The sequence below is a fragment of the Egretta garzetta genome, unplaced genomic scaffold (genome assembly GCF_000687185.1).
Source record: "Egretta garzetta isolate BGI_Z169 unplaced genomic scaffold, ASM68718v1 scaffold354, whole genome shotgun sequence".
Lineage (NCBI taxonomy): Eukaryota > Metazoa > Chordata > Aves > Pelecaniformes > Ardeidae > Egretta > Egretta garzetta.
Window position 1 is genome coordinate 4,449,626 of NW_009259593.1, and position 25,535 is coordinate 4,475,160.

The 25,535-nt window shown below is 39.2% G+C and overlaps 1 protein-coding gene across 1 annotated transcript in view; it reads right to left on the minus strand.

Moving 5' to 3' along the window:
• Nucleotides 1–12,263: 12,263 nt before the first annotated feature.
• The window catches only part of PCDH20 (protocadherin 20), a 65,224-nt gene continuing 51,952 nt past the window's right edge, over nucleotides 12,264–25,535 (minus strand). The window contains 3 exon segments of the mRNA XM_009638065.2: nucleotides 12,264–14,808; nucleotides 14,810–14,916; nucleotides 14,918–15,032. Of these exon segments, the coding sequence (XP_009636360.2) occupies nucleotides 12,264–14,808; nucleotides 14,810–14,916; nucleotides 14,918–15,032 (2,767 nt within the window).

Sequence of the window (25,535 nt, forward strand, 5' to 3'; positions counted from 1 at the left end):
CAGATCAAGTGGATATACATTATTAAAAAGCTACAGGAGTACCCTGGAGTATCTCTGTGCTCTTAGGTGGAAAGAAGAACCAGCTTTTCCTCTAGAAGTTTTGTGCATCTGTGCCTTAAAAAGTATTTTTCAAACTAATGTGTTTAACAAATTTGTGCTAAGTTCAACTTACCAGGTTTGAGTTAATAGTTGTGTGTCCAAACTCACTTTTTTAGCAGCTAGATTCTCAAAGGAAAATGCATCTTACTGAACCCGGGAAATATCTACAATAATGTTGTTGGTTTGTTTTTATTTGGTGCCTTTCTGCAGTTTCATTCATTGTCCAACATCACCAATAATGGATTTAATTCTTACAGCAGCACCTTTATTCTATCCTAGTTACATGTCTCACCTCTGCCCGTGTTAACACTCCCATCTGTTAATTTGTTTTCTCCTGGGAGTTTCAGTTCTTAAGCATATGTCAGATGTTTCATTACAGCACATATTTATCTTTTGATCTTCAGCTATATATTTACTACCTGGAAGAGGTCACAAACATCTGATTAACAAATGATGAGAGACCACATCACTATATATCAACAGAAAAAAACTTTCTGAGCAGCAGTCAAAGGGGGGCGAACACATCAGTGAACTGATACACAGAATACCTGGAATTATGGTGACATTCATTCAGTCATACATGGCAGTCCTATAAGCTAGAGGGAAAAAAAATCAACAAGCATTTGGGTGTATAATTGGATTTTTTTTTTTTATTATTTACACAGAAGTTCTTAAAAAACTTAAGTTTTCTCTTTTCCTGCCTCATTTTACCAACATTTATTCACCTGATAGGTTTTGGCACCTTCTCTATTTTAATTTCTGCTTATGCTCTTTACTCTTTTGATGTTTATCTTTTGATAGTACAACCACCTGTCTCATTGCTCCTAGCTACATCTAATTTCTTGGCATTCTTTCATATATTTATTTTCCTTCTTTTTTTCTTTCTTTTTTTTTGAGGGGGCTGTCTGGTTCAATAAAATTATTTATGGCTTCTTAAAAACTTCTTATACAGTAATCATGTATCCTACTTACAATGAAATATACCCTAATGCATATTTGTATTTCTAATAGGTGATTTGAATTTGAACCTTGGAGGATGTTCTCAAAAGGGTCTTACATTTCCTTTTATTGTCTTTAATACATTTCAGATAGCTCAAATTGCTTACTATGCTAGTCCTTTTAGTTTTTAGTTCCTTAAAGCTGATGGGAAGTGACCAAACCCCTGTAACATAGTGTAAAATTTTTCATTCTTACAGTAGCTTATTGCCAACCATTATCTGAAAAGAGTTTGTAAAAATTGCATGTCTTGTGAAGACAGATTTCACATATCAAATTGTTTTTATCACCCAGGTCATCTTGTAGAACACTCAATTCAAAAGTACCCTGAATTCAAGTAAATTGTTTCTAAATAGTCTTTACCTTCAAAGTAAAAGGGCTGACCTAATTTTTGCCTGTGACTCTGATATTTGCAGAAGAGGTAATGATGCTATAAGCTGTTGTGTTCTAACTATTTGACCCATGGACAGTTAAAAATCTTACCAGGAATCTGTGCATTTTTATTAGTCTAGAAGGAGGTTTTTTTACTTTCCTTCTGCATATTTTCACATACTATTTTCATCATTCCCACACAGTATTTATCACATGTACAACTTCCATCAAAGAACTGTATACTCGGCACACCGCAATCTATCACCCGCAGACTCGAGAAGACAGAGAAGGAAGGAGACTCCTTTCATTGCCTCTATGTCTGCTATATTTCATTCTTTTTAAGATTTGTGGAGTTTCGTTTTTACAAACAGCAAGTGACAGGGAAAAAAATGTGTGAGTTCTGTCAAATGCAGCTGTCCCCATCACTTCAAAGAAATTTGCTTCCACACTTACAAAGATTAAAGTAAAAAACAAACACACGCAAACCCTTCCATACCTGGAAAAGAAAAGGAAGTTTTCTCAATGTGTATAGAGATTTTATACTCCACAACACTTTAGGTGTGCTTCCCATCCAGTGTAACTGGGAAAGGGAAATACGATACCTGTCTGTCATAGAATCATAGAATCATTTGGTTGGAAAAGACCTTTAAGGTCATTGGGTCCAATCATACCTGTCCACCACTAAAACACGTCTACTCAACTTTTAAATAACTCTGGAGATGGTGACTTGACCACTTCCCTGGGTAGCCTATTCCAGTGCCTGATAACCCTTTCAGTGAATAATCTTTTTCCTAATGTCTAATCTAAACCTGCCCTGGCCCAACTTGAGGCCGTTTCCTCTTGTCCTATTGTTTGTTATTTGGGAAAAGAGACTGACATCCACCTCACTACACCCTCCTTTCAGGGAGTTGTAGAGAGTGACAAAGTCTTCCCACAGCCTCCTCTTCTCTAGGCTAAACAACCCCAGGTCCCTCAGCCACTCCTCATAAGACGTGTGCTCCAGACCCTTCACCAGCTTTGTTGCCCTTCTCTGGACACACTCCAGTGCCTCAACATCCTTCTTGTAGTGAGGGGACCAAAACTGAACACAGTATTCAAGGTGCGGCCTCACCAGTGCCAAGTACAGGGGAAGGATGACTTCCCTGCTCCTGCTGGTCACACTATTTCCTAAAACAAGCCAGGATGCTGTTGGCCTTCTTGGTCACCTGGGCACACTGCTGGCTCATATTGATTCAGCTTTTGACCAGTACCCCCAGGTCTTTTTCCACGAGGCAGCTTTCCAGTCACTCATCCCCAAGCCTGTAGCATTGCATGGGGTTGTTGTGACCCAAGTGCAGGACCTGGCACTTGACCTTGTTAAACCTCATACACTTGGTCTCAGCCCATTATCCAGCCTATCCAGGTCCCTCTGCAGAGCCTTCCTATCCTCAAGCAGATCAACATTTCCACCCAGCTTGGTGTCATCCGCAATCTTGCTGAGGGTACACTCAATTCCTATGTCCAGGTCATTGATAAAGATGTTAAACAGAACTGGCCCCTGAACTGAGCCCTGGGGTACACCACTCGTGACCGGCTTCCAACTGGATTTAACTTCATTTACCACCAGCCTTTGGGTCCAGCCACCCAGACAGGTTTTTACCCAGAAAAGACTATGCCTGTCCAGTCCATGCACCCATCTCTTGTTCTACTACACAGTCTATATTCACTCCATTTGATTTGAGATACTTAGTTGAGGTACCTTTGCAAGGACCCTGCTGTAATATCTTTCTAGAGTGAATTAGGAGCAATGCAAGCACTGTCATAAACTATCTACATTCTTAATAAGCGGCTTCTAGAGTTGCCTTGACTAGACAAGCAATCTTAAGTGTGTGCACTTCTAACTTGTTTATAGAGATGCCTGAAGTTTAGGTTGCATGAATCTGAGCTGGGAATCACTCGTGACTTTGTATTTCCGGATGTTACTAAAACTTAAAACTCTGCCTTCACTAGCTTTTAATTTCATTAAATTTCAAGTCAAAAATTTAAAAGTGTATTTGAAAAAACACTATATATCAGCAGAGACTATGAAAAACATAGTAAGATAACAATCTTTGAATGCCTTATGAGGCTGTATCATAGCTGATAATAACAGGCAAAAGAATTATTGTTTTTTAATAATGTAATTTTTTATTTTAAAAGCTAAAATTGTGCAAAAAAATATTCTTGGGGATTTTGTTCCAACTTTTTATAAATGATCAAAATGATGTTGATGAAGTTATTTACCCAATGTATTCTGTCAAGTAAAATTACTGTTGGATAGAGTTGGAAAGATTCAGTTTCAATATCAAAGGTAATAGAAAACATTATTTACAATCAATAAAAATATTCTGACCCTTTAAAATTTTATTCTTGATGTCTTCAGAGCAGCTGTAATGGGCATGGACAAAGTTGGCTAGTTTGACTTTTGCATATTAAACTATAGTTTAGTTCAAGAACACTTGAACAATTTTAAATTGCATTTACATTACTGAGAGATGAGGCCACTCACCTCCTGAAAGGAGTGCAGCAAAGACTCTGAAGATGTGTCCTCAGTACATACAGCTGAAGGTACTGAATTGTTTTCATTGTGTCTGAGCATAGTGAAAAACATTCCTGAGGAGCTTAATACATTGGTTATGTTATGTTGAACTTTCAAGACTGAATCATACTCCAAAACGTTTCTTTTTCCTGCATCCTTGCTTCCTTTATTGCTTTTTCAGATATTCACATATCTACCATTTAGATGCATAACCTTACATATGATGTTTCTGAAAATTAAATTCAAATTCAAAGAAAAGCCAGTTAAAGATGAGCATTCTTGTGTTCTCAATTCAGCAAAACTTAGCCTGGTAAACAGAAATAAATAAAAGAGGACACCAAGACAACTGTGTGGCCTTTGCCTTTCTCTTATGACTTATAAAGAGAAAAACCAACAAACCTTCAAAACTCACAGACAACTTCTAGACAGACATGAAAAGCAGATATTTGAATGTATTTAAATAGAAAACATCTACAGGTTCTACACTGTGTTAACACAGTGGTATATCATGAACCTCTTCTTACTTAATGAAATGTTTATTCTGTTTATAAATATGAAGAGGAAGGTTATGTTATCATTATGCATTTTAGGAACATAAGCACAGAAGCATGTCTGGTGTTTGTGTATTGTCACAAAAAAGATCTCATTTCATTAACAGCATTCACTGGAAACATTATGTCACAGTATCAGCTTTTATTTTAGCTGAGAAGATGCAAATGTTTCTAATAAGATCTTTTGTCCTGAGTTAGCGAAAATGAATGCACCCAATATAATAACGCTACAGAAAATCACCATGAAAAAAGAATGCTGTTATCATAATGAAACAGGCACTTTAAAGATTTTCTACTCAAAGCCTTTATTTCTCTGTAAAACTTTGACCTGCTGACAATGAGAATCAGTTTTTAATGTATTTTGTGTTAGTACTTTCTGTCAGGAAATCCCAATGCTCTGCAACAAGCTCTCATCCTTATAGGTTAAGAAAAGGGATGAGATGCTGCTGAAAGAGGACTGTTAACACTGCTGGTAATACACAGTAAATCCAGTAGATCCAGAAAAATTCTTTACATTGCTTCTGACTACTTCCTTTTCCCACATGCAATGTTTGTAAAGGGCCCTTTCATTTTGACTGCATTTATTTATTCTTGCTGTCTTCTGCTCTTTTCTACTTCAGTCTATCCCGATGTAAAGCACATCCTGGGAAGCACTTCTGCTTTGTACTCTGATTGCCAGCCAGACCCTTTATAAATACATTCCTCAGAAAATAGAGCCTTAGGCAGAATAAGACCAACTTCTACCACACAATGTGAGATTGCAAATTTAATGGGATTACAGCACAAATAAAGAGAATAGGATTGAAATTATTCTGAACTATGAGGAGACAAATACCTCTGAAAAAGATCTATGAGGTAACTGTTTCAAAGATTCAAATTCTTTTTTTTTTTTTTTTTTTTTTTTAAATAGCAAAAGCTGGTCATCACAGAGGGAAGAGCACAGGACTGTGTTTTCCCCAGTTTCGTCCCACCTCAACCCCCACTGATTGTTTAAAGACAAGTTTTGAAAGTGCTTGGAGAACCATTTCAAGGCCAAGTATCTCCAGTTCCTTGGAATACTTGTAGGCATACATGGTCGTGTCTCCTCAGCCTGGGAGGATTTTGACATTGGAGTCTTTGTATTAAACACAATACTTCAGTTTCCAAAAGAAGGCTGAAGAGTGTCCTTACCGAGAGATGCCTTCAGTATCACCTCCAAATACACAATTGAGAACACTCTCTGAAAGATAACAAAATTTTCTCACCTCCTCAGTGAGTGCTCTGCCATCATATAAATCAAAGGTATGTCTTATTTTACTGTTTTCCATAGGAGTGACTGGCATGCAATACTTTAGTTAAAACCAAACCAACAAGAAAAAATAAAAAAAAAAAAAAGGATAAAGCCATGAGAAACTTTGGACAGTGAAATCCAAATGGATGGAGCCTTGTAGACTATAGAAAGTGAAAGACAGGTTTACGTGAGCTCCAGGCACCTGCACTGATGACAAGCAGCTTCCTCCCCAGCACGCTGGCTGCTCTGGTGCCATCTGAGACGCCAATTTCACTCCATGCATTATAATGCTAGTGGGAGTGCCTAGCAATGTGATCTGTAGTTCACTCCATGGCCTAAATTTCTCTTCTTTGACTGAAATGCAAAATGCAATCTTAGTTACCTTGAGTTATCCGTAAACTTAGCAGAGAGAAATAAACAATGCCAGTGCCTACCAAAGACCTGTTTTGCCTGCAAAAAAAGATTCTTTATCTCTCTGCTCACAGCAGAGGGCACAGATGGCTCCACTAAATCACCAAAATTAGAAGGGATGAGTTCAGGCTTCAGAGCTTATCAGTTAGGTATGATGGTCGTTACATTTTAGACTTGTAGGTCTTTTTTTGGCTCTGATGCTAAGGATCAGATGTGTCTCTATGATCTATGTTTTCTGTGCCCGTTATAGTCTGTCAAGCTTGACTTGGTGGAGCTGGGAGGTTGATACACTTGATGTGTCACCACCAGCGGGATACACATGCCTATCCATAGTTTTCTCATGTCATTTTAGGTGCTGCTTTGCACACTTTGCATCTAGCTACTACCCTAGAAAGGTACAAGTCTTCCTAACAGCCCAGTGCAGAAGTTTGAGATGCTCAAGGGCATTCTAGATAGAAGTTGGTGTTAATTTTCAGAGCAGATAAATCTTGCCCTGAATGCCTACTTTAGAGCAAGCTGAATCACTCTCTAGTTCTACTGACTGTGTTGATGACTCACAGACTATAGTTGAAGCTTAGGCTCCTACCTCAATGGTTGATACCTGTCTGTAGGCATGTCAATGTAGATGTGTAAATATGGAGCTGAATCACATCAAAGACTCACTTCAACACACACAGGTGTCTAGTGAACACCTCCTAAAATATCCAAAGCATCTGCACTGGGCTGGCAGATGCAATAGTTCATTGATGGAAAGCCTGCAGTCTTCCAGACTGGCAGCTGGATGCCAGGTGGGATACCTTAAGGCATCTCAAGTAGCACTAGGTGCTGACATATAGGCAGAGGAATCAAGCTGTCGCTATCTTTGCTCCTGTTTTGCATAAAGAGGTAAGAATTCTCACCTCAGTGACTTGCTCTGAAGATGAATATTTAACCAAAACTTTGAAGATGGAAAATAAGGCAAAATAGTTAGGACAGAAGATTGAATTGACATTGCTAGGGCTGCTGGGAGTAGAGCAACATCCGACTTGATGCTTAAAATGCAAGTCCTCTCAATTTGGACACAGTTTAAATGATCCCCTATAATGTATTTCAGTTAAAATCTTACTCCTTACCAGCAGCATTAGCTAGCAACATGAAAATCTGCAACTCAAACACTTAAGCATATATTTATTTTCACAAGCAGTGGAATGAATGACTGAATGCACCGTAAATGATTCTATATTTCTTCATTCAGAATTATGTTTTCTTAGCATCTGTTCAACGTATTCTGTCATCAGAAATATTTAGGAGCTGAAATTTGGCCTTTAAAATTCAGTCCCTGATGAAACTGGAATGAAAATATGGCAGAAATCACCAAAACATTCGTATACAGCATGTTAGAAAGAGTATGCAGCCTATGAACCTGTGCTGATAAGAATAAAAGTATTTTTCTTCTCCGTAATGTGAAAAACAGAGCTATTTAACTTTACATTTGTTTGTGAGCCAAAACCTTTGAATCCCTCCATCTTAGAATGCAGATGGCAGTTTTATCTTCTTATCTGCTGGTTCAGTCTGGTACAGAGACTGAAAAGGAAATAGCAACACTGCCTGCACAGGTATTTTTGCACATGCTTTTAATTCATAAAACTGTAAATCATGACATGTTGCCAATTATTTGAAATTTCTTAACTCTGACCAACCTGTTAGGAACCAGTAAGTTAGAGGCCTTCAAAGAGTTTCCTCAGAACATTTCCCACACTGTTAAAATGAATCATAAAACTAATTCATGCAACTTTTACATGTCTGAGCAACTACTACTCGTATAAAAAGTATAGGACTTGACTATAGGAAGTGGAGGTGCTGAATACCTTTATTTCCACTTAAAATTTCACTAGACATCTCTAAATTCAGACTATTTTTGGTAAGGAAGATAAAAGTGTTTCACTCCTCCAACCCCAGCTCTGAAGGAGAATTGTCTAAATCAAGGTTTTGTGTTTCAGCTGGCTAATATTTGACAATTAATTGTTTTGCTTTGTCTTTCCCTGTAAATTACATGAGTGAGAAGGAATGCACATAGAAACTAATGGCTGTGAGAAGCTGGTGACAAGCACAGTACAGGGAAGGTGGCAGTCAGCTTCCTTCTTGGCTCTGATAACACACCTGAATCATGAAAAGGAACACTCCGCACATTCAGCTGATTTCTTTTTGGCAACGATGCTGTGTATTTCCACTTAATGCTGAACTACTAGGCTGCTCCCTGAGAGTTCACTGCTTTGAACCAGGCCATGAAATGCTAGTCACGGATTCTCCATCCTCTTCGTATGTTTGAGTATTTTAATAAAACTTCCTTAAAATAGCAGCTGGGGTTAGAAAACTTACAATTAAATCCCAGTCAGCAATCAAGGGTTTGTGATAGCTTTCAGGGAGGCCAAGTTTTGCTCTAACACTGTACCTCCCATCAGACTTCCTAGTAAGATAGTGGGATCTTTTTACATTGTTCTCAGCAGAGTCTGGCACAGTTGCGTGTTAGAACCTTGGTAGTGGAAAATGAACTTAAAAGGCCCGTAAGATTGTTTTCTGAGTGCTGACATAAGAAAAAGCAATGTGCTCTAATCCCCCTTCCACGCTTTCATATCTCATCTTTTATTGATATTCAGCCAGGTGTTAGGTTAATTTTGTATCAAAACAGTAACTTCAAAGAGGAATGGGGCTCTTAGTTCTTTTAAAAAGGAAAAAATAAAACAGAAAAAGAGAAGACTGAGCTGATTTTCTCTGTCCACTGCCACTGGGCTCACTGCCCATTTCTTGTCTTTTATTTTTTTAATTTGTTAATTCTAATGAAAAAGCGTTTGCATGGCAAGTTTAGGAGGCTTTGACAATACAAAGCTTAGGACAATCTCATTTTTTATCAAAATAAACAAAGACCACCCATGCACTCTAAAATTGTTCAATGGATACTGTAAATGAATGAGACATTTATTTTTGTGCCAGCTCAACTACCAGTGTCAACAAGATTTGCATATATTTTGGCAAGTGCACTGCACATGGTGGTAATAAAATAGGCCTTTTATAGTTGGGTCTAATTTCCTTTAGTTATACTCACTAAAAATGTGTTTTCACGTGAAAGGGATTTCTGTAAGGGATACTTTGAAAACAGCAACGTCACAGAAATGTTTGCTGTATAGCCAGTATGAAGCATTTTTCCACTGAGAAAGAGCATTTTTTGAGAAGAAAATCCCATGTTCTATGAATTTAAGGTTCCTGTTTTCTTTTTCTTAATCACTGCTAGGCTTAACATTGCAAGCTTAAATATCATGCTTATTACTTGCTGGTACCAGCTGTATGGTTTTTAAGTAACATAAAATATGGAAATTAAAAAAAAACCCCAACTATCTTTGCATATTTTGCGATCTTCAGTGACATTACCTACCCAAAGGCTACTCACAGGAAGGCAAAAATGTGCTCTTACTCTATGAAGCGTTATTCAGGGTAAAGTCTTTTTCACAAGTAGTGGTGCTGGTATGGCTGAAGGTGTGATTTCAAACCAATTTTCTTTATATGTGTAGAAAATTGTGTGAGCTAAATGCTTCATGAGCAGTACTTTGGTTTTAACAGGCTCATACCATTATATTTTATTACACATTAGGAACGTGCTTGAACTAAACAAAACAGAAAAGCAACAAGAATAGCACATTTAAACTCAGTAAGCTTAATCAAACAGGTTCAAGACTATGTATTTGTCAAACCAGGATAAAAATATCTGCCCAGTGTCACATGAACATACGCTGAAGGATCAGTTTTAAGTTTTTATTGTATTTCTTAAGTCTTGGGTTTGCTCCTGTTTAAATTGTCTTGAGAAGATATTGGACTGCTAATTGAAATAAGAGAAGAGCAATGAAAAGAATCCTGTCTTTCTTTCAGTTACCTTGCTTCCTTATTGAAGAAAAAAATGCAGAGGATCTAGCTTCCCCACCACAGCAGTACAGAGCATCTGTAATACTGAAGCCATTTCCAAAAAATTAATGTTATTTTTCTTCAGAGATAATAAACTGTATCTCTTTGTGACAAATGCATTTCAGGCATACATACCACTTTCATATTTTAATAACATGAAAATCAATGAAAAAAGGTGATTAATCACAAACATTTGACAGGCTGAATTAATTTTCCATGAAACACAGCTATCAAATTGTGCATAAACAGAAAATATTCTAAGCTGAAAAGAATAGGTATTTCTTATAGGTAGAATGGCAAAACCTGAGCATTATATTAATATTCTAACTTAGGCTAAGCAGAAACAATATCTGTAAGAAGCTCCAACATTTCAATAAGCTCAAGGTGAAGTAATGTGCCAGTCGCAGAGAGAAAAATCAAAGACTGCCTCAAATTGCATTCCCTACTTTTAAAACAGGTATCATCTGCTGCCCCACTTACATCAGCTGAAATACAATTGCCTTTGCCAGTAATTTAAAGAAGTGCAGCATAAATTCATTTATGATTTTGAAATGTACTAATTTTGAGAAGTATTAAAATGTCAGACAAGATAGCCAGCACCCAAGCATTTGTGAAATATGCATATCTTAGAACTAAAATAAAATCTAGCTTTATAATTAAAATTCTAGGAGAGAGAGAATAAGTTATTATGAAAATATATAGCTTTAATTTGCAGACATATAAACACTTTTGGTACATTACAGACATATGATGCCAGAAGTCAAAATAATCAGTTTGAAGCACAACATTAATTTATCTTGTTCACACAGAGAAATTTGATATAATCATCATACAAAAGATAGTTCTCAGCTCTTAAAATGAAGTGAAAGTGATACATCACCGATAAACCTGCTGCTTTGTTGCAGAGGAGACAGAAAAGAATAAATTATCAAGAAAATATGCCACCAGTCTTACAAGTTAGATTTTGGATCTAATCCAAAATCAAAGCCAATGAAAAGCAGCCAGGAATGGTCGCCAAAAGTCAGAAACAAGATTTTTCACATGAAATACCAATCCAGAAAGGAGCAAGTCAGAATAAACTAAGTCCTATAATTCCTTAGAATATGAAGTAATTTTTGTTTTCATCTGGCAGATGAGATTCAGAAGTATCATGTGAAAAATCTATTACACAACCAAACTGATGGAGTACTACTGACAGATTGCTCAAAGTACAAAAAATATCACCACCTCTGTGACAACTAAAGATTTAGCCATTCCCTTGCTTCCTTGCATCTGGCATGTTTACGAGGATGAGCATGGGGTTCTGTCATTATTTGCTGTAGGACATATTAAATATAATTTGCCATAAAAATGACCAGCAGATTGCTGGAGCAAATGGTAATGTGGGTGAAATCTGGAGCAAATGAAAGATGATATGTCACAGCAGTTCAGATTCTCATTACAACATCTTGCATTCTTGCTCAACAGGAATTGCACTTCTTGTTAATGCCTTTTCTATCCTACTGTATAAGCTTTACTTGTGAGGTAATAAACATTCTGTTTTTTCTTTTTTATTATTATTACTAGTGCATTGTAATGTCTTTATTCTTTTAATTATATATACATCGGGACAGACATTTCTTTTTTTGTGGTTAAATGTCTGTATGCCAATGTGCATTTTATATTAAAACCAATATATTTAAAATATACTCTGTTTATCTCATGGACAGTACCTCGAACAGTTCCCTGCTCAGGAGCGTCTGATGCCCTCTTGTGGTTAAAAAGACTTTTAAAACGAGTTTAAAGAATCATCTTACCTTCCCCTTTTTATGATCATTGATCTTATTGATTTATGAAAGCTGCAAATGATGTCCATGTTTTTATAGACAGGGTGCTAGCAGTTAGTACTAAGGTTTCATAAAAAAGCTGTACACTGAATTTCAATTTAAAAAACTGTAAACAGCTATTTACAATTATAATATTAAGTTATAAATTAGCGGTCCTTCACTGCAACGTCTGTCAATACAACCCACAGCGAGGTGTTTCAGAGCTGTCCAAGGTTTTTCAGATGTTGATTTTTATCCACAAAGAAATGTCAAATGTTAGAAATCTCCATTGGTTTCTTCTCCAACATGTGCAGGTTAATTCTTCCATTTAATGGGATTTGTACTTCCAAGTTTTCATCTGCTCTGTGATGCTTTTTTCCTTTTCTTAGACAGATGTAAATGCCCATCCCTGTTACTAAAGCAATTGAACCCAAGCTTATTATTGACAGAGCTACCAAGGTAGGCATGCAGGATGCTGACTCCATTTTTTTATGTGTAGGCTCTATGGATATTTGTGGCTGCTTTTCTTCTATACTGATATCAGGCTCCTTTCTTAACAAACTTTCAATGTAGCTCTCATTGCTAACAGTGTCATTGACAAAAAGGTTCACCATGACGGTAGAATGGAGAGGTTCAGGATAGCCGTGATCACTAACTTTTACAAGCAGCCGATAGAGGCCATAGTCATTTTGCATCAGTGATTCTTCCAAGGTGATATTACCAGTTTTAGGGTCAATCCTAAATGACTCTGGTCGAGGGCCTCTTCTTCCTATGATGCTGTAAGCTATGACTGCATTCATGCCAGTGTCCTTATCAACAGCATAGACTTCAGTGATGGGAGAGCCAGGAAGGGTAGAAGGAAGGACCAACAAATAAGACATATTAGATTGAGGAAACAAGACTAAAGGGGGATTGTCATTTATGTCTAGAAGAAGGATAGTTATTTTTGCGGTAGAGGAGAGGGCAGGATCACCACCATCAACTGCTTCGATCCACAGAATGTAAGAGCTTTGCTGTTCCCTGTCCAGGGAGACTTTAGCTCTCAAAACTCCTTTTCCAGTATCTATGACAAAAATATCGCTTCCGTTCAGAACTGAAAGGGCAACCCATCCATTTTGCCCTGCATCAGCATCTGTGACACTTATAACTCCAATTTCACCAAAGCCTGGAAAGTTTTCTGGCACAAAAAAGCTGAAATCCTTATTGATAAATCTTGGACTATTATCATTTTTATCCAATACAGTGATGGTGACAGTTGCTATTGATTCTCTTGGAGGGAACCCAGAATCTACTGCTTTGACAGTGTATCTATATTTCTCTTTTTCTTCTCTGTCCAGTTGGGTGGAAACTGTAAGAACTCCTGTGGTTTTATCTAAAGAAAAATAGGAAGGGGCATCAGGCCCTAAAAAATAGGACACTTGCCCTCTTTCTCCGCTGTCAGCATCTGTAGCATGCAGTTTGGTCAAGAAAGCATTGGGAACATTGTTCTCCTCAATGGATAATTCTATCAGCTGTTGAGAGAAAACTGGCGAGTTGTCGTTGTCATCCAGAACCTGTACTTTGATTATTTTGTTGACATGAAATCCTTCCGAGTTCCACGCAACTACAGAGATTTCATACAGCTGCTGTGTCTCATAGTCCAAAGGCTTTGTGGTCTCTAAAAGGTATTCATTATTGTATGGCTTGTATGGTGAAAGTCTGAAAGGCCCATCACCATCCAAATAGCAATTGACTTTGTATTTTTCATCAGGGTCTTTGATGGTAAAAAATGCTATCGGTGTATTGATAGGCTCCAGTTCCTTTAAGTACACCACCCCTTCTGCTTCATTAGCTATGAAACGAGGGACAACTTCAGGTGGCCTCATCATGACTTTGATGATGGTCACTAGCACTGTGATCACGGCAGGGATACAACCAGGACCATTGCCCAATATGATCAGCCTGTGGAGCCTTGGAGTGTCCCCATTGACTTTACTGGAGAGTGTGATGGTTCCCATGCTTTCATCCAGATGGAACAAGTCTCTGGATGACTGGGAGACCTTCTGGCTGTAGGAGTAGGTGATCTGAGCATTGGATCCAAGGTCCATGTCTACTGCATGGACAGTGACCACGTGTGTCCCTAGACTGGAATTCCCATAAAGGGTGACGTTGAGCTGTGAGTCGCTGAACTGGGGGCAGTTGTCATTGATGTCACTGATGACAATAGTGAGGGTGGCACTGCCCACAAGTGGAGGAGTCCCCCCATCCTCAGCAATGATGACCGTGACATACTCCTCCTGTGTCTCCCTGTCCAGAGCCCCCATGACAATCAGGTAGGGTGTCCTCTCCCCATTCTCATTCTCCTCCACATCCAGGGTGAAAACACCATAGTTATCTCGCAGACGGTAGGTCTGGACACCATTGGTGCCCACATCAGGGTCAAGGGCGGGGTGCTCGATAGGCAGGCGGGTGTTCACAGGTGCATTCTCGGGCACTGAGAGGCGGATGTGGGGCACAGGGAACCGGGGTGCGTTGTCGTTGACATCCCGGATAGCGATTTTTACCTTCACCAGGCGGAAGTACTCCTGCGGCAGCACCAGCACATCCAGTAGCAGCAGGCATGACTCAGATGAGGGTAAGGAGGAGGAGACAGCAGCTGCTCCTCCAAAGACGGTGGCCCCACTGCTCTCCACGCACAATGCTTCCCGATCAATCTCCACAGCTGAGGTGTGCAGCTCTCCAGAGCGGTTGTCCAGCTGTACATACTGTCCCCCCAGGCCACGGGAGGCCAAAGTGAAGGAGAGTGGGGGCTGGGAGGCTGCAGGGCGCTGCCCACAAGAAGAGCTCGGTTGCGCGGCTGTAACTGGCAAAGCAGTTGAAAGGTCCAACGAAGAGCAGGAAGAGGAGCAAGGGCTGGGGAGACAGAGAGGCAGAAGGGTGTGGGGAGGGGTGGTGGTGTTAGAGAAGGAGGGGAGGCAGGAGGCACTGTCCCCCCCGCCTCCTGCACCCCCGCCACTTCGAGCAGGGAGTGCAGCATCTGCAACAGGAAGACATCCTCCCTGTCCCCCCATTTTCTCCCCCCAGTACAGCATCTAATTCCAGGGCATCGCCATCAGTACCCTCCAGGCAACGCCAGCTGCATTCCCCGCAGCAAATGCGCACTGCCCAGAGGCACCCTGCCTCCCCCCCACACCAGCAGCACTTGCGTCTCCGACGTGCCATCTTCCCTCTTCTCCCCTTTCCTCCCCCCTATTCCCCATCCCAAGCTCGCCCCCCTTCCCTCCAGCAGCACCCACCCTCCCACCCCCAAGCACACCCCAAGCCGGGGCATCCCCCTGTAACCCCCAAACATTTGCTTGCCCCCTTCCCTTTCCACAGCAGTGGTGTGAAAAACGTCCCCCTTCCCCCCTCTCCGTCTGTCCACCGTCTCAGAGCCTGTTCCTCCCGCATGCCCGTGGGCCCCGCAGTGCACCGGGGGAGGCGGCCCGCACCGCGCAGCCTGCGCGGGTCCCGGCGGAGCCCCCCACCGCTCACAAACAAACCCACTATTTTAGGTACTGTTAACTTTCAGATAAATAACAATATGATTTTAATTTATTTTAATACAATTATAGATCTAAATAAAATTTTAAAATGATGTTATCTTGGAAAATGGACTGAATTGAAGGTAAAAAGCTTCACTTTTGAAGAAGTTCCATTATTTTCCCATATTTGACCACCACTGATGTGCAGTTAGAAGACCACACAGTCATGAACTGTTAAGCTGAAAGAAAAAAAAATAACAAGCCTCTGAACTGATTATACTATACATTCTCTTCTTTTGTGTTGCAGCTTTATATTTGCTATACTAATCCAGTTTGCCAATATCAAGCAAATAACAAGAAGATGGGATAAAGGCTCAGAATGAAGAATAAAGAAAGCCAAATATTAGCACAAAGAACTTCCATGTGTTGCATAAAAAGCTACAAACTTCTTATCAACCCCTCAAGTGACTACTTTTTTTTTTTTTTAATAACAGTTATTTGAATGGAATAGTGAAACAGCTTGGTTCTTTAACGATTTCTTCTTCAGTTAACACAACATTTAGATTATGTTCCTGCAGAGGAATTACTCAGATTTAAGATTCCTGAAAGCATCATATTTACCATTTCAAGACCTTAATTTTAATGGTTTCTTTTAAATAAAAACTTTCAAATCCTTCATAGGACTTGACACTCCAGACATTCTCCAGTTTAGTTTGAGACTCAGACCGATTCATTTGGGGAATATCAGTAATTAGCCAGTTTTGCACATGTGCTGGGTTGGAAGCTGCAGTGCCCCACAGGGTTATGCTGGAGCTGAACATTAGTGATGGGCAGCTTGGTGGCATCTTTGTGTTAGACTTCGGCACTTAAAAGTGACAAACGCGAGAATAAACCATGCTGTGGGTTTAGCCCTGGAGAACACAATTATCCTTAAGTGGACAATTCTGTTGATTTCTGTGAACTAGCCGAGCCCTGTTGAGTTAGCGAGCGGCTTGTGCCTGCGCGAAATGAAAAGTAATGTTTTGAGGAGTTTGCAAGTGTTTGGTTGGTGGGAGATGCATGTCCTGACAAATGAGAGCAACGTCTGCAAGTTCTTGCTGGCTAGGAACCCGAAGGTCCCCTGTGGCAGAAAATGATGTGCTCTCATTTTATAGTCTCCAGTTGTTGTCCGAAAAGTGAATTCGTGGCCCGGTGTGCAGTAAGTCAATTATCACACACAGTCGCTGTTGGCTAGATTGTAAGAATGCTTTAGAACTAGAAGTGAAATTATCAGCGCTCGGAATACTTCAGATAGCGCGACACCAATAACACCTTTCCTCAACATCCTGGACTACCAAAAGCATAGCTAACCTGCCCTGTGTTCCTTACACTGGTTCTCTGCCAGATCTCCAACCAAATGATTCTATGATTCTATGATCTCAAATGGAAATTGAGATGTCCGTCCTTAGCCTTAAAGTGTTCAGTCATCCGGACGCAGGCTGTTGTTGAGAGTTCAAGTATTGGGCCTCTGGTATGCAGGTGCATTTGTCAAGGACAGTGGAGCTCCCCTTCACAAAGGTAAAGTTTGTACAAGAGATTAAACTTTCTAAATCACACGGTCTGAAGACCACCTTGAATGTCTCCGCGCTCTGTGGCAAGCACAGTGTGCAGGGATTTTATCTCAGCTTAGGTCCTAGAAATATGTAGGACAGCAAAATCTTTGCCTTCAGTCAAAACAAAAAATCCCCTTCCCTTTTCCTTCTGCAGCTTCTTGAGACAGACTCCACGTCCAATCCAAAATGGAGAAACAACAACAACAAAAAAAGTAATTAAAATCCCCATCCAAAACCAGCCTTTTGCCCAAGTCTTTTGTGATCCTGCGTCTTTCAAAAGCAAATCATAAGTGAAAAATACAGAACATACTGTTTAAGAACCCTTGGGATGTTCTTGGATGTTGTGAGGATAAGGGCAATGGCACAAGTTGAATTGAATAGAACAGAATAGAACAGAACAGAACCAAAAACTTCCAGGACTGACTTCCTCCAGGGCTGTAAACAAATCACATTAATTCCTTTGTCTCACATCCTCCATCCTTGAAATATAAATAGTGCAATACTGTTTGTCTGAATTAAAGCTTTACCCCTTTCTTGCTGAAGTCAGTGGCAGCGGAATCAGGCTCTCTTGTATTCAGTGGATCTCTTTGAAACGTACTATCATTTTAATATCCATTTCACCCCCCAAATGACATTAGTGCCACAATAATCATATGTGACTTAAACAGTAGAGCATTAGGGTACTGACAAAAGGCCCAGCTATATTTATTATTCACTAATCCCTAGGGGTTTCAAACCACTCAGTATATACTACCCTTACAAATTGTTTATATCTTTACCATTCAATTCTAGCACAAACAGAACAGGCAATACAGTATACACAGTTCAGAGCAAACATGTAAAATTTAAGAGAGAAATCAAACTACCCTGGTCCTTTACTAAATTCTTATCCATGTGCGCTGTTCTGCAGATTGCTCAGTGTTAAAGGTGCCCATAAACCCAATCCTGTTTAAGTCAGTTTAGCTGGACATGACAGATGCTTTTAGTTGACTCACATCTGCTCTAATTTTGTTCATTTAAACAGAGAAATATTGACTCATTTGGATTTCAGTCAAATTTTGACACTGACTTATGCTGAGTTTGAATTTCATAGACTGATTATAATCTTAGATTTAGTAAAACAGTAGTCTTCTTGCACATGACTCTGAAGTCCCTATAAAATTCTGTCTTCAACTTTTTTTCCCCCTGATGTCTCAATTTATCTCCCTTTCCTCTTATCCTCTTGAAATTACTGGCCTATTACTGTATCATTCTTCTTAACCATCACAGCCACTGCATTTCCCTGATGCCTCCGGTAGGGTAGGCAATGCCTCTACTATTATAGTGTTCAGGCTTTCATTACACCTCATGCATTTTATTTTATTAAACCAGAGGTGTAACAGCAGAATTAAAAGTTTTCTGGGGAAGCTGGAACCTCTATAATATTTTGTTAGACATCAGCAACATCTAATGTCTTAAAGGCTCCTTAAAGACTAATGTGTCCAGTAAATCTCCTGTTTAAGGAGAAATACTCCAGATGCATATGGGATATGGGATGAGGGATGGGAGAGAAGCAGCAGCGCAGAAGAGATACAAAATTGGCAAATTAATTCCTGGCATTTTTGGGGGGGTGAGCCCCTTCCAACTGCCAGGAAAACATTGACTGATTTAATTATATTTCTATATTCAGTTAAGTTTTCTAGGGATAAGATGTTAGCAGTTTATAAACACAGTCCCATTTGATCACATTTAGCTAAACGTGTATTTTTAACTGGCATTTTACTATGTCAAATCTTATTATTACTGAATATATCCATATATTGGCACTGCATCCAAGATTCTGGTTGTAATCAGTGAATAAAAGGGAACAAATAGGAGCATTTCTGTGGGATTCCTATTGCCTCAGGTAGGTTACAAAGCACAAGACTGAGATCAAGTGACAAGCCATCCAAGAAGTGTCATAGCTGTTTACAAATACACTAGAAGAAGAACATTATTGCTATGGTAAAATAGAGTGTTTATTTGACTTTGTTAAGGTGGACATAGCAGGTATTGATATTCAATTGAAATGCCTTGGTTTTGTGGGCAGTGTTCCAGTGGCAGCTGGAAGCATTTCCGGACAGATCATTTGGGACCATCACTTCTGAAACGGAGTCTCAAATAGTACTTTTTGGCATGGCTGGCAACCTTGACCAACTTTTATAAGAGATGAGGATGCAGATACATGTTCTCCCCTCAACCTAGCAAAAAGCTGTCTGTTAACAGCCTGTGGTTCTACTGAGGAAGGCTGTGTTGTGAGATGAGATTCTACTTACTCAGCTGACAAACTTTTTAATACTTTAGTCAGCGTGACCCTATCAGCTGGGTGCTTTTCAGTGGGGAAACAGTTGGACTGAGTGAAAGCACCAGTGTTAGTATTGATTCCTAGTCACAGTAAAACTGAGAAAGGCACAAGACTAACAGACTGCTACTTCTCTGAAGAGTTTAAACTGCAAGAGGTACAGGGCAAGTAAAGGAGATCCTTTTATCTATTAGCGATATAAACTTTTCATTGCTTTGCTGCTCAGAAAGGAAGATGCCTTACATCCTGAACTTCCTGCACAGGATAGTGGACTACAGTGTGAAAGGCTCTATGAATATTATATAGTGACCTTGCCCACAGAAGTGCTGAGCATCTGGTGCTTGCATTTGTACTGAAAGCTGTGATCATTCCGTGTCACTCCAGATCAGACGTAGCATGATCATCCTGTTCTCAGCACAGAGTGGGAGAGGGGTCTTGGCACTGCTTTCCCTTGTGACATGGAAGACCGTAAAAAACTCTGGGTCCAGCTTGAATAAAGCAGCTGTGTAGCTGGAAAATGGATGACTCTTTGGAGTTTATATCGCTCAGATCTCCAGTCATGCTTTCAAAGGGCTGGTTCTTGTAAGCTCCTGCAAGGTGAACCTGCAAGGTTCTGCTCAGCAGTCTTTCATGAACAAAACCCAGCTGCTGTCATGACAACCTTACAAAAAAGTAGCTAACACGTGCAAGTGGTTTCTAAACTTAAGAAGAAATACCCCACGAGACAAAGCGATGTTTGATAAGAAGGCTGGCAAAGGTGGATGAGATTTTTCCTGTCTAGTTAGTTTAGCGTCTGCTGGGGACTACTGTGTTGAAGTGTCACAAATCCGAGCTGTTAAACACTGGCAGAGAAAAGAAATTTGGAAAAAAGCTTCCTGCAGTGTATGAACCAACTGCATTTGATACATTTCATCAACTTCTCCCTCAAATTCTTTTGAGTTTTTATAAAAATACAAGTTCTTTGGTTATGATATTTTGCATATGTCTCCATACACTTTGTGCATGTCTTTTTATCTGGAAAAATGCCAGAATATTCCAGCCGTGAGAAAGATTGCCTTCATTATATTTCTGGTCTGATCACAACTTCATATTCAAAAGAAAAACTAATTTAAAGTTTATTTTCTAAAAGTAAGTGGGAAGGAAGGATTTAACTCAGATTATGTTCCAGCACATCATTTTTACCAGTGTTTTTCTGTTACACAGGGTATTAACATTCTCTTTCACAGACTTCTCGTGTAAGGCTTAAAATAGTAATGATACAACTTTTATTTCATACAAGCCAAAGCACAGGCTGAGGTACAGTACTAATGTGATACCACTAAAAATTATTAATACCGTAAGTCTTTCATTACAGTCCTTATCACATTAGTTCAGGGACAGCATTCCAGCTTCCGCCAGCTCACTTTCTACATCACGCAAGTTATGAGTGTGTCATGAATATGTAGATATTTTTTAATGGACTTCTCATTGACATTAAGCCATAGCTCCTGTGCTGAAGTTACAGCCTCCCGATGCCAGAAATCAGATCCGTGAGGAGCGCACTGCTCCCAGCAATGGAGCACAATGCATTGAAGAAGCCCTGTGATATGCCAGGTAGCTATCAGATACAGAGGCATGTGCCTGTCGGGCTCCACGTGGGCTGCTGTGTGTCGGGTAGTTCCTCTAAGACAACTAGACACAGCCTGTAATGCCATTTCATTTTCTGAGATGGAAATGGTTAGAGAATGGATATAGTGCAGTAACACACACCGTTTTTCCTATGGCTGCTGCAGCACCAGTATTATTCCAGCTTCTCTTCTCTTAGTTCGTCTGGAATAGACAGTTGTATATGTTTTACCTGGTCAGTTCAATGGTCCAGCTTTGCTCTGAAATACATACCATATGTTGTAGTTTCACCTGAGGTCTTTGGCCTTGTAGGATGAACATTTGCTTCCTTGACAATAAATTATTTTGAATTTTCCAGGAGCCAGATTCTGTCATCTTCCCTCAGTCTATATTCAGGTAAAAATCCTTTGTGAAGTTGTTAGCTCTAATTCTCTGATACTAACTTATTCCTTGCTCACCAAAATTCTTAAAGAACCCAAAAAGCTTTTTACTGAATACAGGGTAATTACTATGTGATCTGGGATTTGGGCCAAATAGCTTCTTTTATTTAGACAAGTGAATTGACCAACTCTCAGTGGGATTTAGTACATTTTTACGCCTGTGATGAAATGAAGATAGTGAAACCAAACAACTTAATGGGTAGTCAACTTTTTACATAATGGAAAAATATATTGGCTGAATGCTTCAGGAATCTTGCAGCTGATAGCGGCTTTATTCTTCATATTGTTGCTCTGTTCACTCACCTCCCTACTGAGATAAGAGACAAAAGTGTTTTCTCTGAAGAGGCTCTGGGTTCACTGGGCAGAGCCGAACAAACGGTGGGAGCCAAACCTGCTCTGAGATTCATTCAAATACAGATTTTTCTGGTCACATCAAAATCATACTTCTGTCCTGTTCAACTTTCATATGCAGTAGAAAGAGAGGATTACTCATTAGAAAGTGTGGGATTTCCTTGCTCTAACTTTGATATCTGAAAATCAGGCATCTAGCCGAGGATCCTTTTTTTTTTTCTTCCTGAGATGTAGACATTTTCAAGGTATATAACTTAAAGAGATAGGTGCTTAAAACAAGGGAGACAAATTGCTCTGTTTCTTTCCCAGCTAAAAATACAGGCCAGAGTAGGTCAGATAAAGACGCTGAAATTTTATCTGTTTAAAGGTAGATTATAGAGAAAGAGAGCACTGAATGTGTAGCCACAATAGTTACATTGCAGATGTGACTTTAAACCCTACTCTTAGAATAATAAGCAATATACTTTGAGACCACTGTTGAGTCCAAGGACCCTAAATATGAGATGCTAGCAGCACACTTCTTACAAATTACCAATCAAGAAAAGATTAGATGCTATTCCACAGTAATTTTACACAATAATTACATCAGACAGAAGTGATCTATCCCTAACATAATTTCAGAAAGTAAAAGTTCATTATATACATTATTTTTTATGACCTATTAGCTTTATTCACCAGACACCACTTTTTATTCATACATATACAATTTAACTCAGGTAAGTGAAGAAAATATTTTAACTTGTAGGAAGATGATGTTTGAAATTTTTACTCACAATAAGATAGCAATTTCATTTGACAAATTTGAGATGTTTTTTACACAGCATTGAAAAGTCAAGTTTAGACTTTGACTTCTTCCCATTTCCCAGTGCTGCACATCTCTAGGGCTCCACGTAATAACCACTTAATTCAAGAAATCAGAAAGTCAGCAAGCAGTTCAATAAAATAGTAAAAAGGCATTTCATACAGCATAGAATAAAATTACCTAGTGTTTTACTTCTTCGTATAGTGAATTTCTTCAGGGAAAAAACAATTTTCTTTTTTTTTTTTTTTTGTTAAAAAATGGAAATGCATAATTCATGGAAAAATGAGCAACCTCCACACAAGGGTAAAACCTTTTCCTGCTTATTCAGGGTAATATGGGATTATGAATGAAATAGCAATTAATGTAAATTTCTATTTCAAACTTTATTTTCGTCATGTACCATCTAATGTGGCAGTGTTAACAACATAACCAAGATGTTTGTTAGTGTTTTCCTACTATTCCTTAGGGATATAAAAAACTCTATTTCAATTGTCTAGCCAATGAACAAGAGCATAGAACTGCTAGCTGGAATAGCTTTTATATGGTAGATTGCCCTTCTGGTACATCTTTTCAAAAATTGATATATGCGTAAATAGTAACCCTATGTATAGAACATGTATTGTAAGTAAATTGACTGAGAAGATCTTGCAGCGGAGCAAAAAATAACGATCCAAGGAACCCTAAAATAACGGAAACTGAATACATTCTGATCTGAATTGTATGCATCATGCTACAAAGACAGAAAAAGATAAAATGTCCGTGTTGTATTTTCTGCATGTTATTCAAGGTAGTTTTCCATATACAGTCGTTGACATTGAAATACTTTTCTTGAATGAATCTTTCATTTGATATTAATTAATTTGTTTAAGTTTTAAAAACATTCAGCAATGGGAATATGAACACAGGGGAAGAGATACTTACTAAGTGAACTATGGAAAATAATTTTTTTTTTCCATTTTCTATCCAATATTAACGCAGATCTCATTCTGATCAGTCTGAAACTTTAAGGATTACCTCTAATGTTGTACTGAGTGTTTGTACTGTGTTAACTACAAATCTTCTTGATACTGAAACCATTTTGTGGATGTATAAAGATCCTCAAATATAAATAAGAGTGATATAAATGCCATATATATGTCCAGCATATATGTTACTAATTGCCAGTGAGCAACTTTCCTCCTTAGACTTAGATTGCCATGCCTGACCTTCTGAAACAGCAACATCCATCTCTCAACTTTCAGCTTTACACAACCTGATACTAGCTTTTATAACATAAACAGAGTTGTTTCCTTGTATTATGGTGTAATGAATATCAGTATTTTTATTGGTTTTTTTGAAAAACATAAAATTATCTTTGATTTTCTGACTATTGATTTGTGTTTAGTTATTTGACATTGTATTCATTACCTTCTAGTTTTATGGTTATAGTTTTAGTGTCACCAAAAAGATAAACAGATTAAAAGCTGGACTGTCTGATGTAGACTGATATTTGTGTGTTTGTGTCTTGGAAAATGGAACATGAAAAAAACTGGAAATGTGCTACTGAGTGTTGCTAGTTCCAGTCCAGGTCAATTGTTACTATGGGTCAATGGAAACAATAATAGTTATTACAGGTCACTGAACTTTGTAACATCAGTGGCTTTGCACTCTTCATAGGCTATTTTTAGAATTTGTAAAAGGAGTTCAAGTTCATGATTTTTTTTCTTCAGTAATTTGTACCCATAGCTAGCTTCAAGGTTGAAGTAATTTTAAAAAGAAAGCTAAACATGTCATTTGTTTTTTCAGACAGAGAGAAGTGCTCAACATCAAGAGCTCCCACCAACCTAGAATGTATGCTTGTTCTTCCTTTGCAGTACTTGAGAAGTTCATGCCACAGAGCAGAATTCAAAACATCTTGTTGGTTGATTAGGGAGGCATTTAAAATTATCATGGTCTCTGTGAAGTGCCTAAAGCTAACTCACACAATATCACTCAAGAAATATCACACCATTTTACCCACCAAATATATTTTACATATGGTCTGGTTTGCTTAAAGATATGGGTTGTCATGACTATCCACTGGACAACACTGAAAGCTCAAAAGAGCCTTTGACTCAGCAAAGAGGCCTCAACTTTCCCTGGGGGTTCAAGGAAGAGGAAACATCTTTTTATTTAGGACTCAGGTAATGGCAGATGAGCTGCCATTCCATTTTTGTAAAATGGGCTGATGTTAGAGACTTTGCCAAGGACAGTACTATCAGGAGTTTCTTCTGAGCCATCTATTCAAACTGAGAGAATGTGTTTCCTTCCAGGCAGCTAACGAGAATGCCTGAGGAGGAGTGCTTAGGAGTTAGGAAGTTCTTCAATGTTATTTCTTAGTTAGACCTTGCTGGTTCCATATTATATGCAGAATTTAGGTGATTCTCTTCTCAGTGCACTTAGAATCATAGAATCACTTCAGTTGGAAAAGACCTTTAAGATCGAGTCCAACCATTAACCTAACACTGCCATCCCGTCACTACACCATGTCCATAACCACCTCATCTATCCTTCTTTTAAATACCTCCAGGGAGGAGGACTCTACCACCTCCCTGGGCAGCCCATTCCAGAGCCTGACAACCCTTTCAGTCAAGAAGTTTTTCCTAATGTCTAGCCTAAACCTGCCCGGGCACAGCTTCAAACCATTCCCCCTTGTCCTATCATCTGTTACCAGGGAGAAGAGGCCGACCCCCACCTCCCTACAGCCTTCTTTCAGGCAGTTGTATTTCTGATACGGGCCAGGATGCCATTGGCCTTCTTGGCCACCTGGGCACACTGCTGGCTCATATTCAGCCAGCTGTCAACCAGTACCACGAGGCAGCTTTCCAGTCACTCTTCCCCAGGCCTGTAGCGCTGCATGGGGTTGTTGTGACCCAAGTGCAGGACCCAGCACTTGGCCTTGTTGAACCT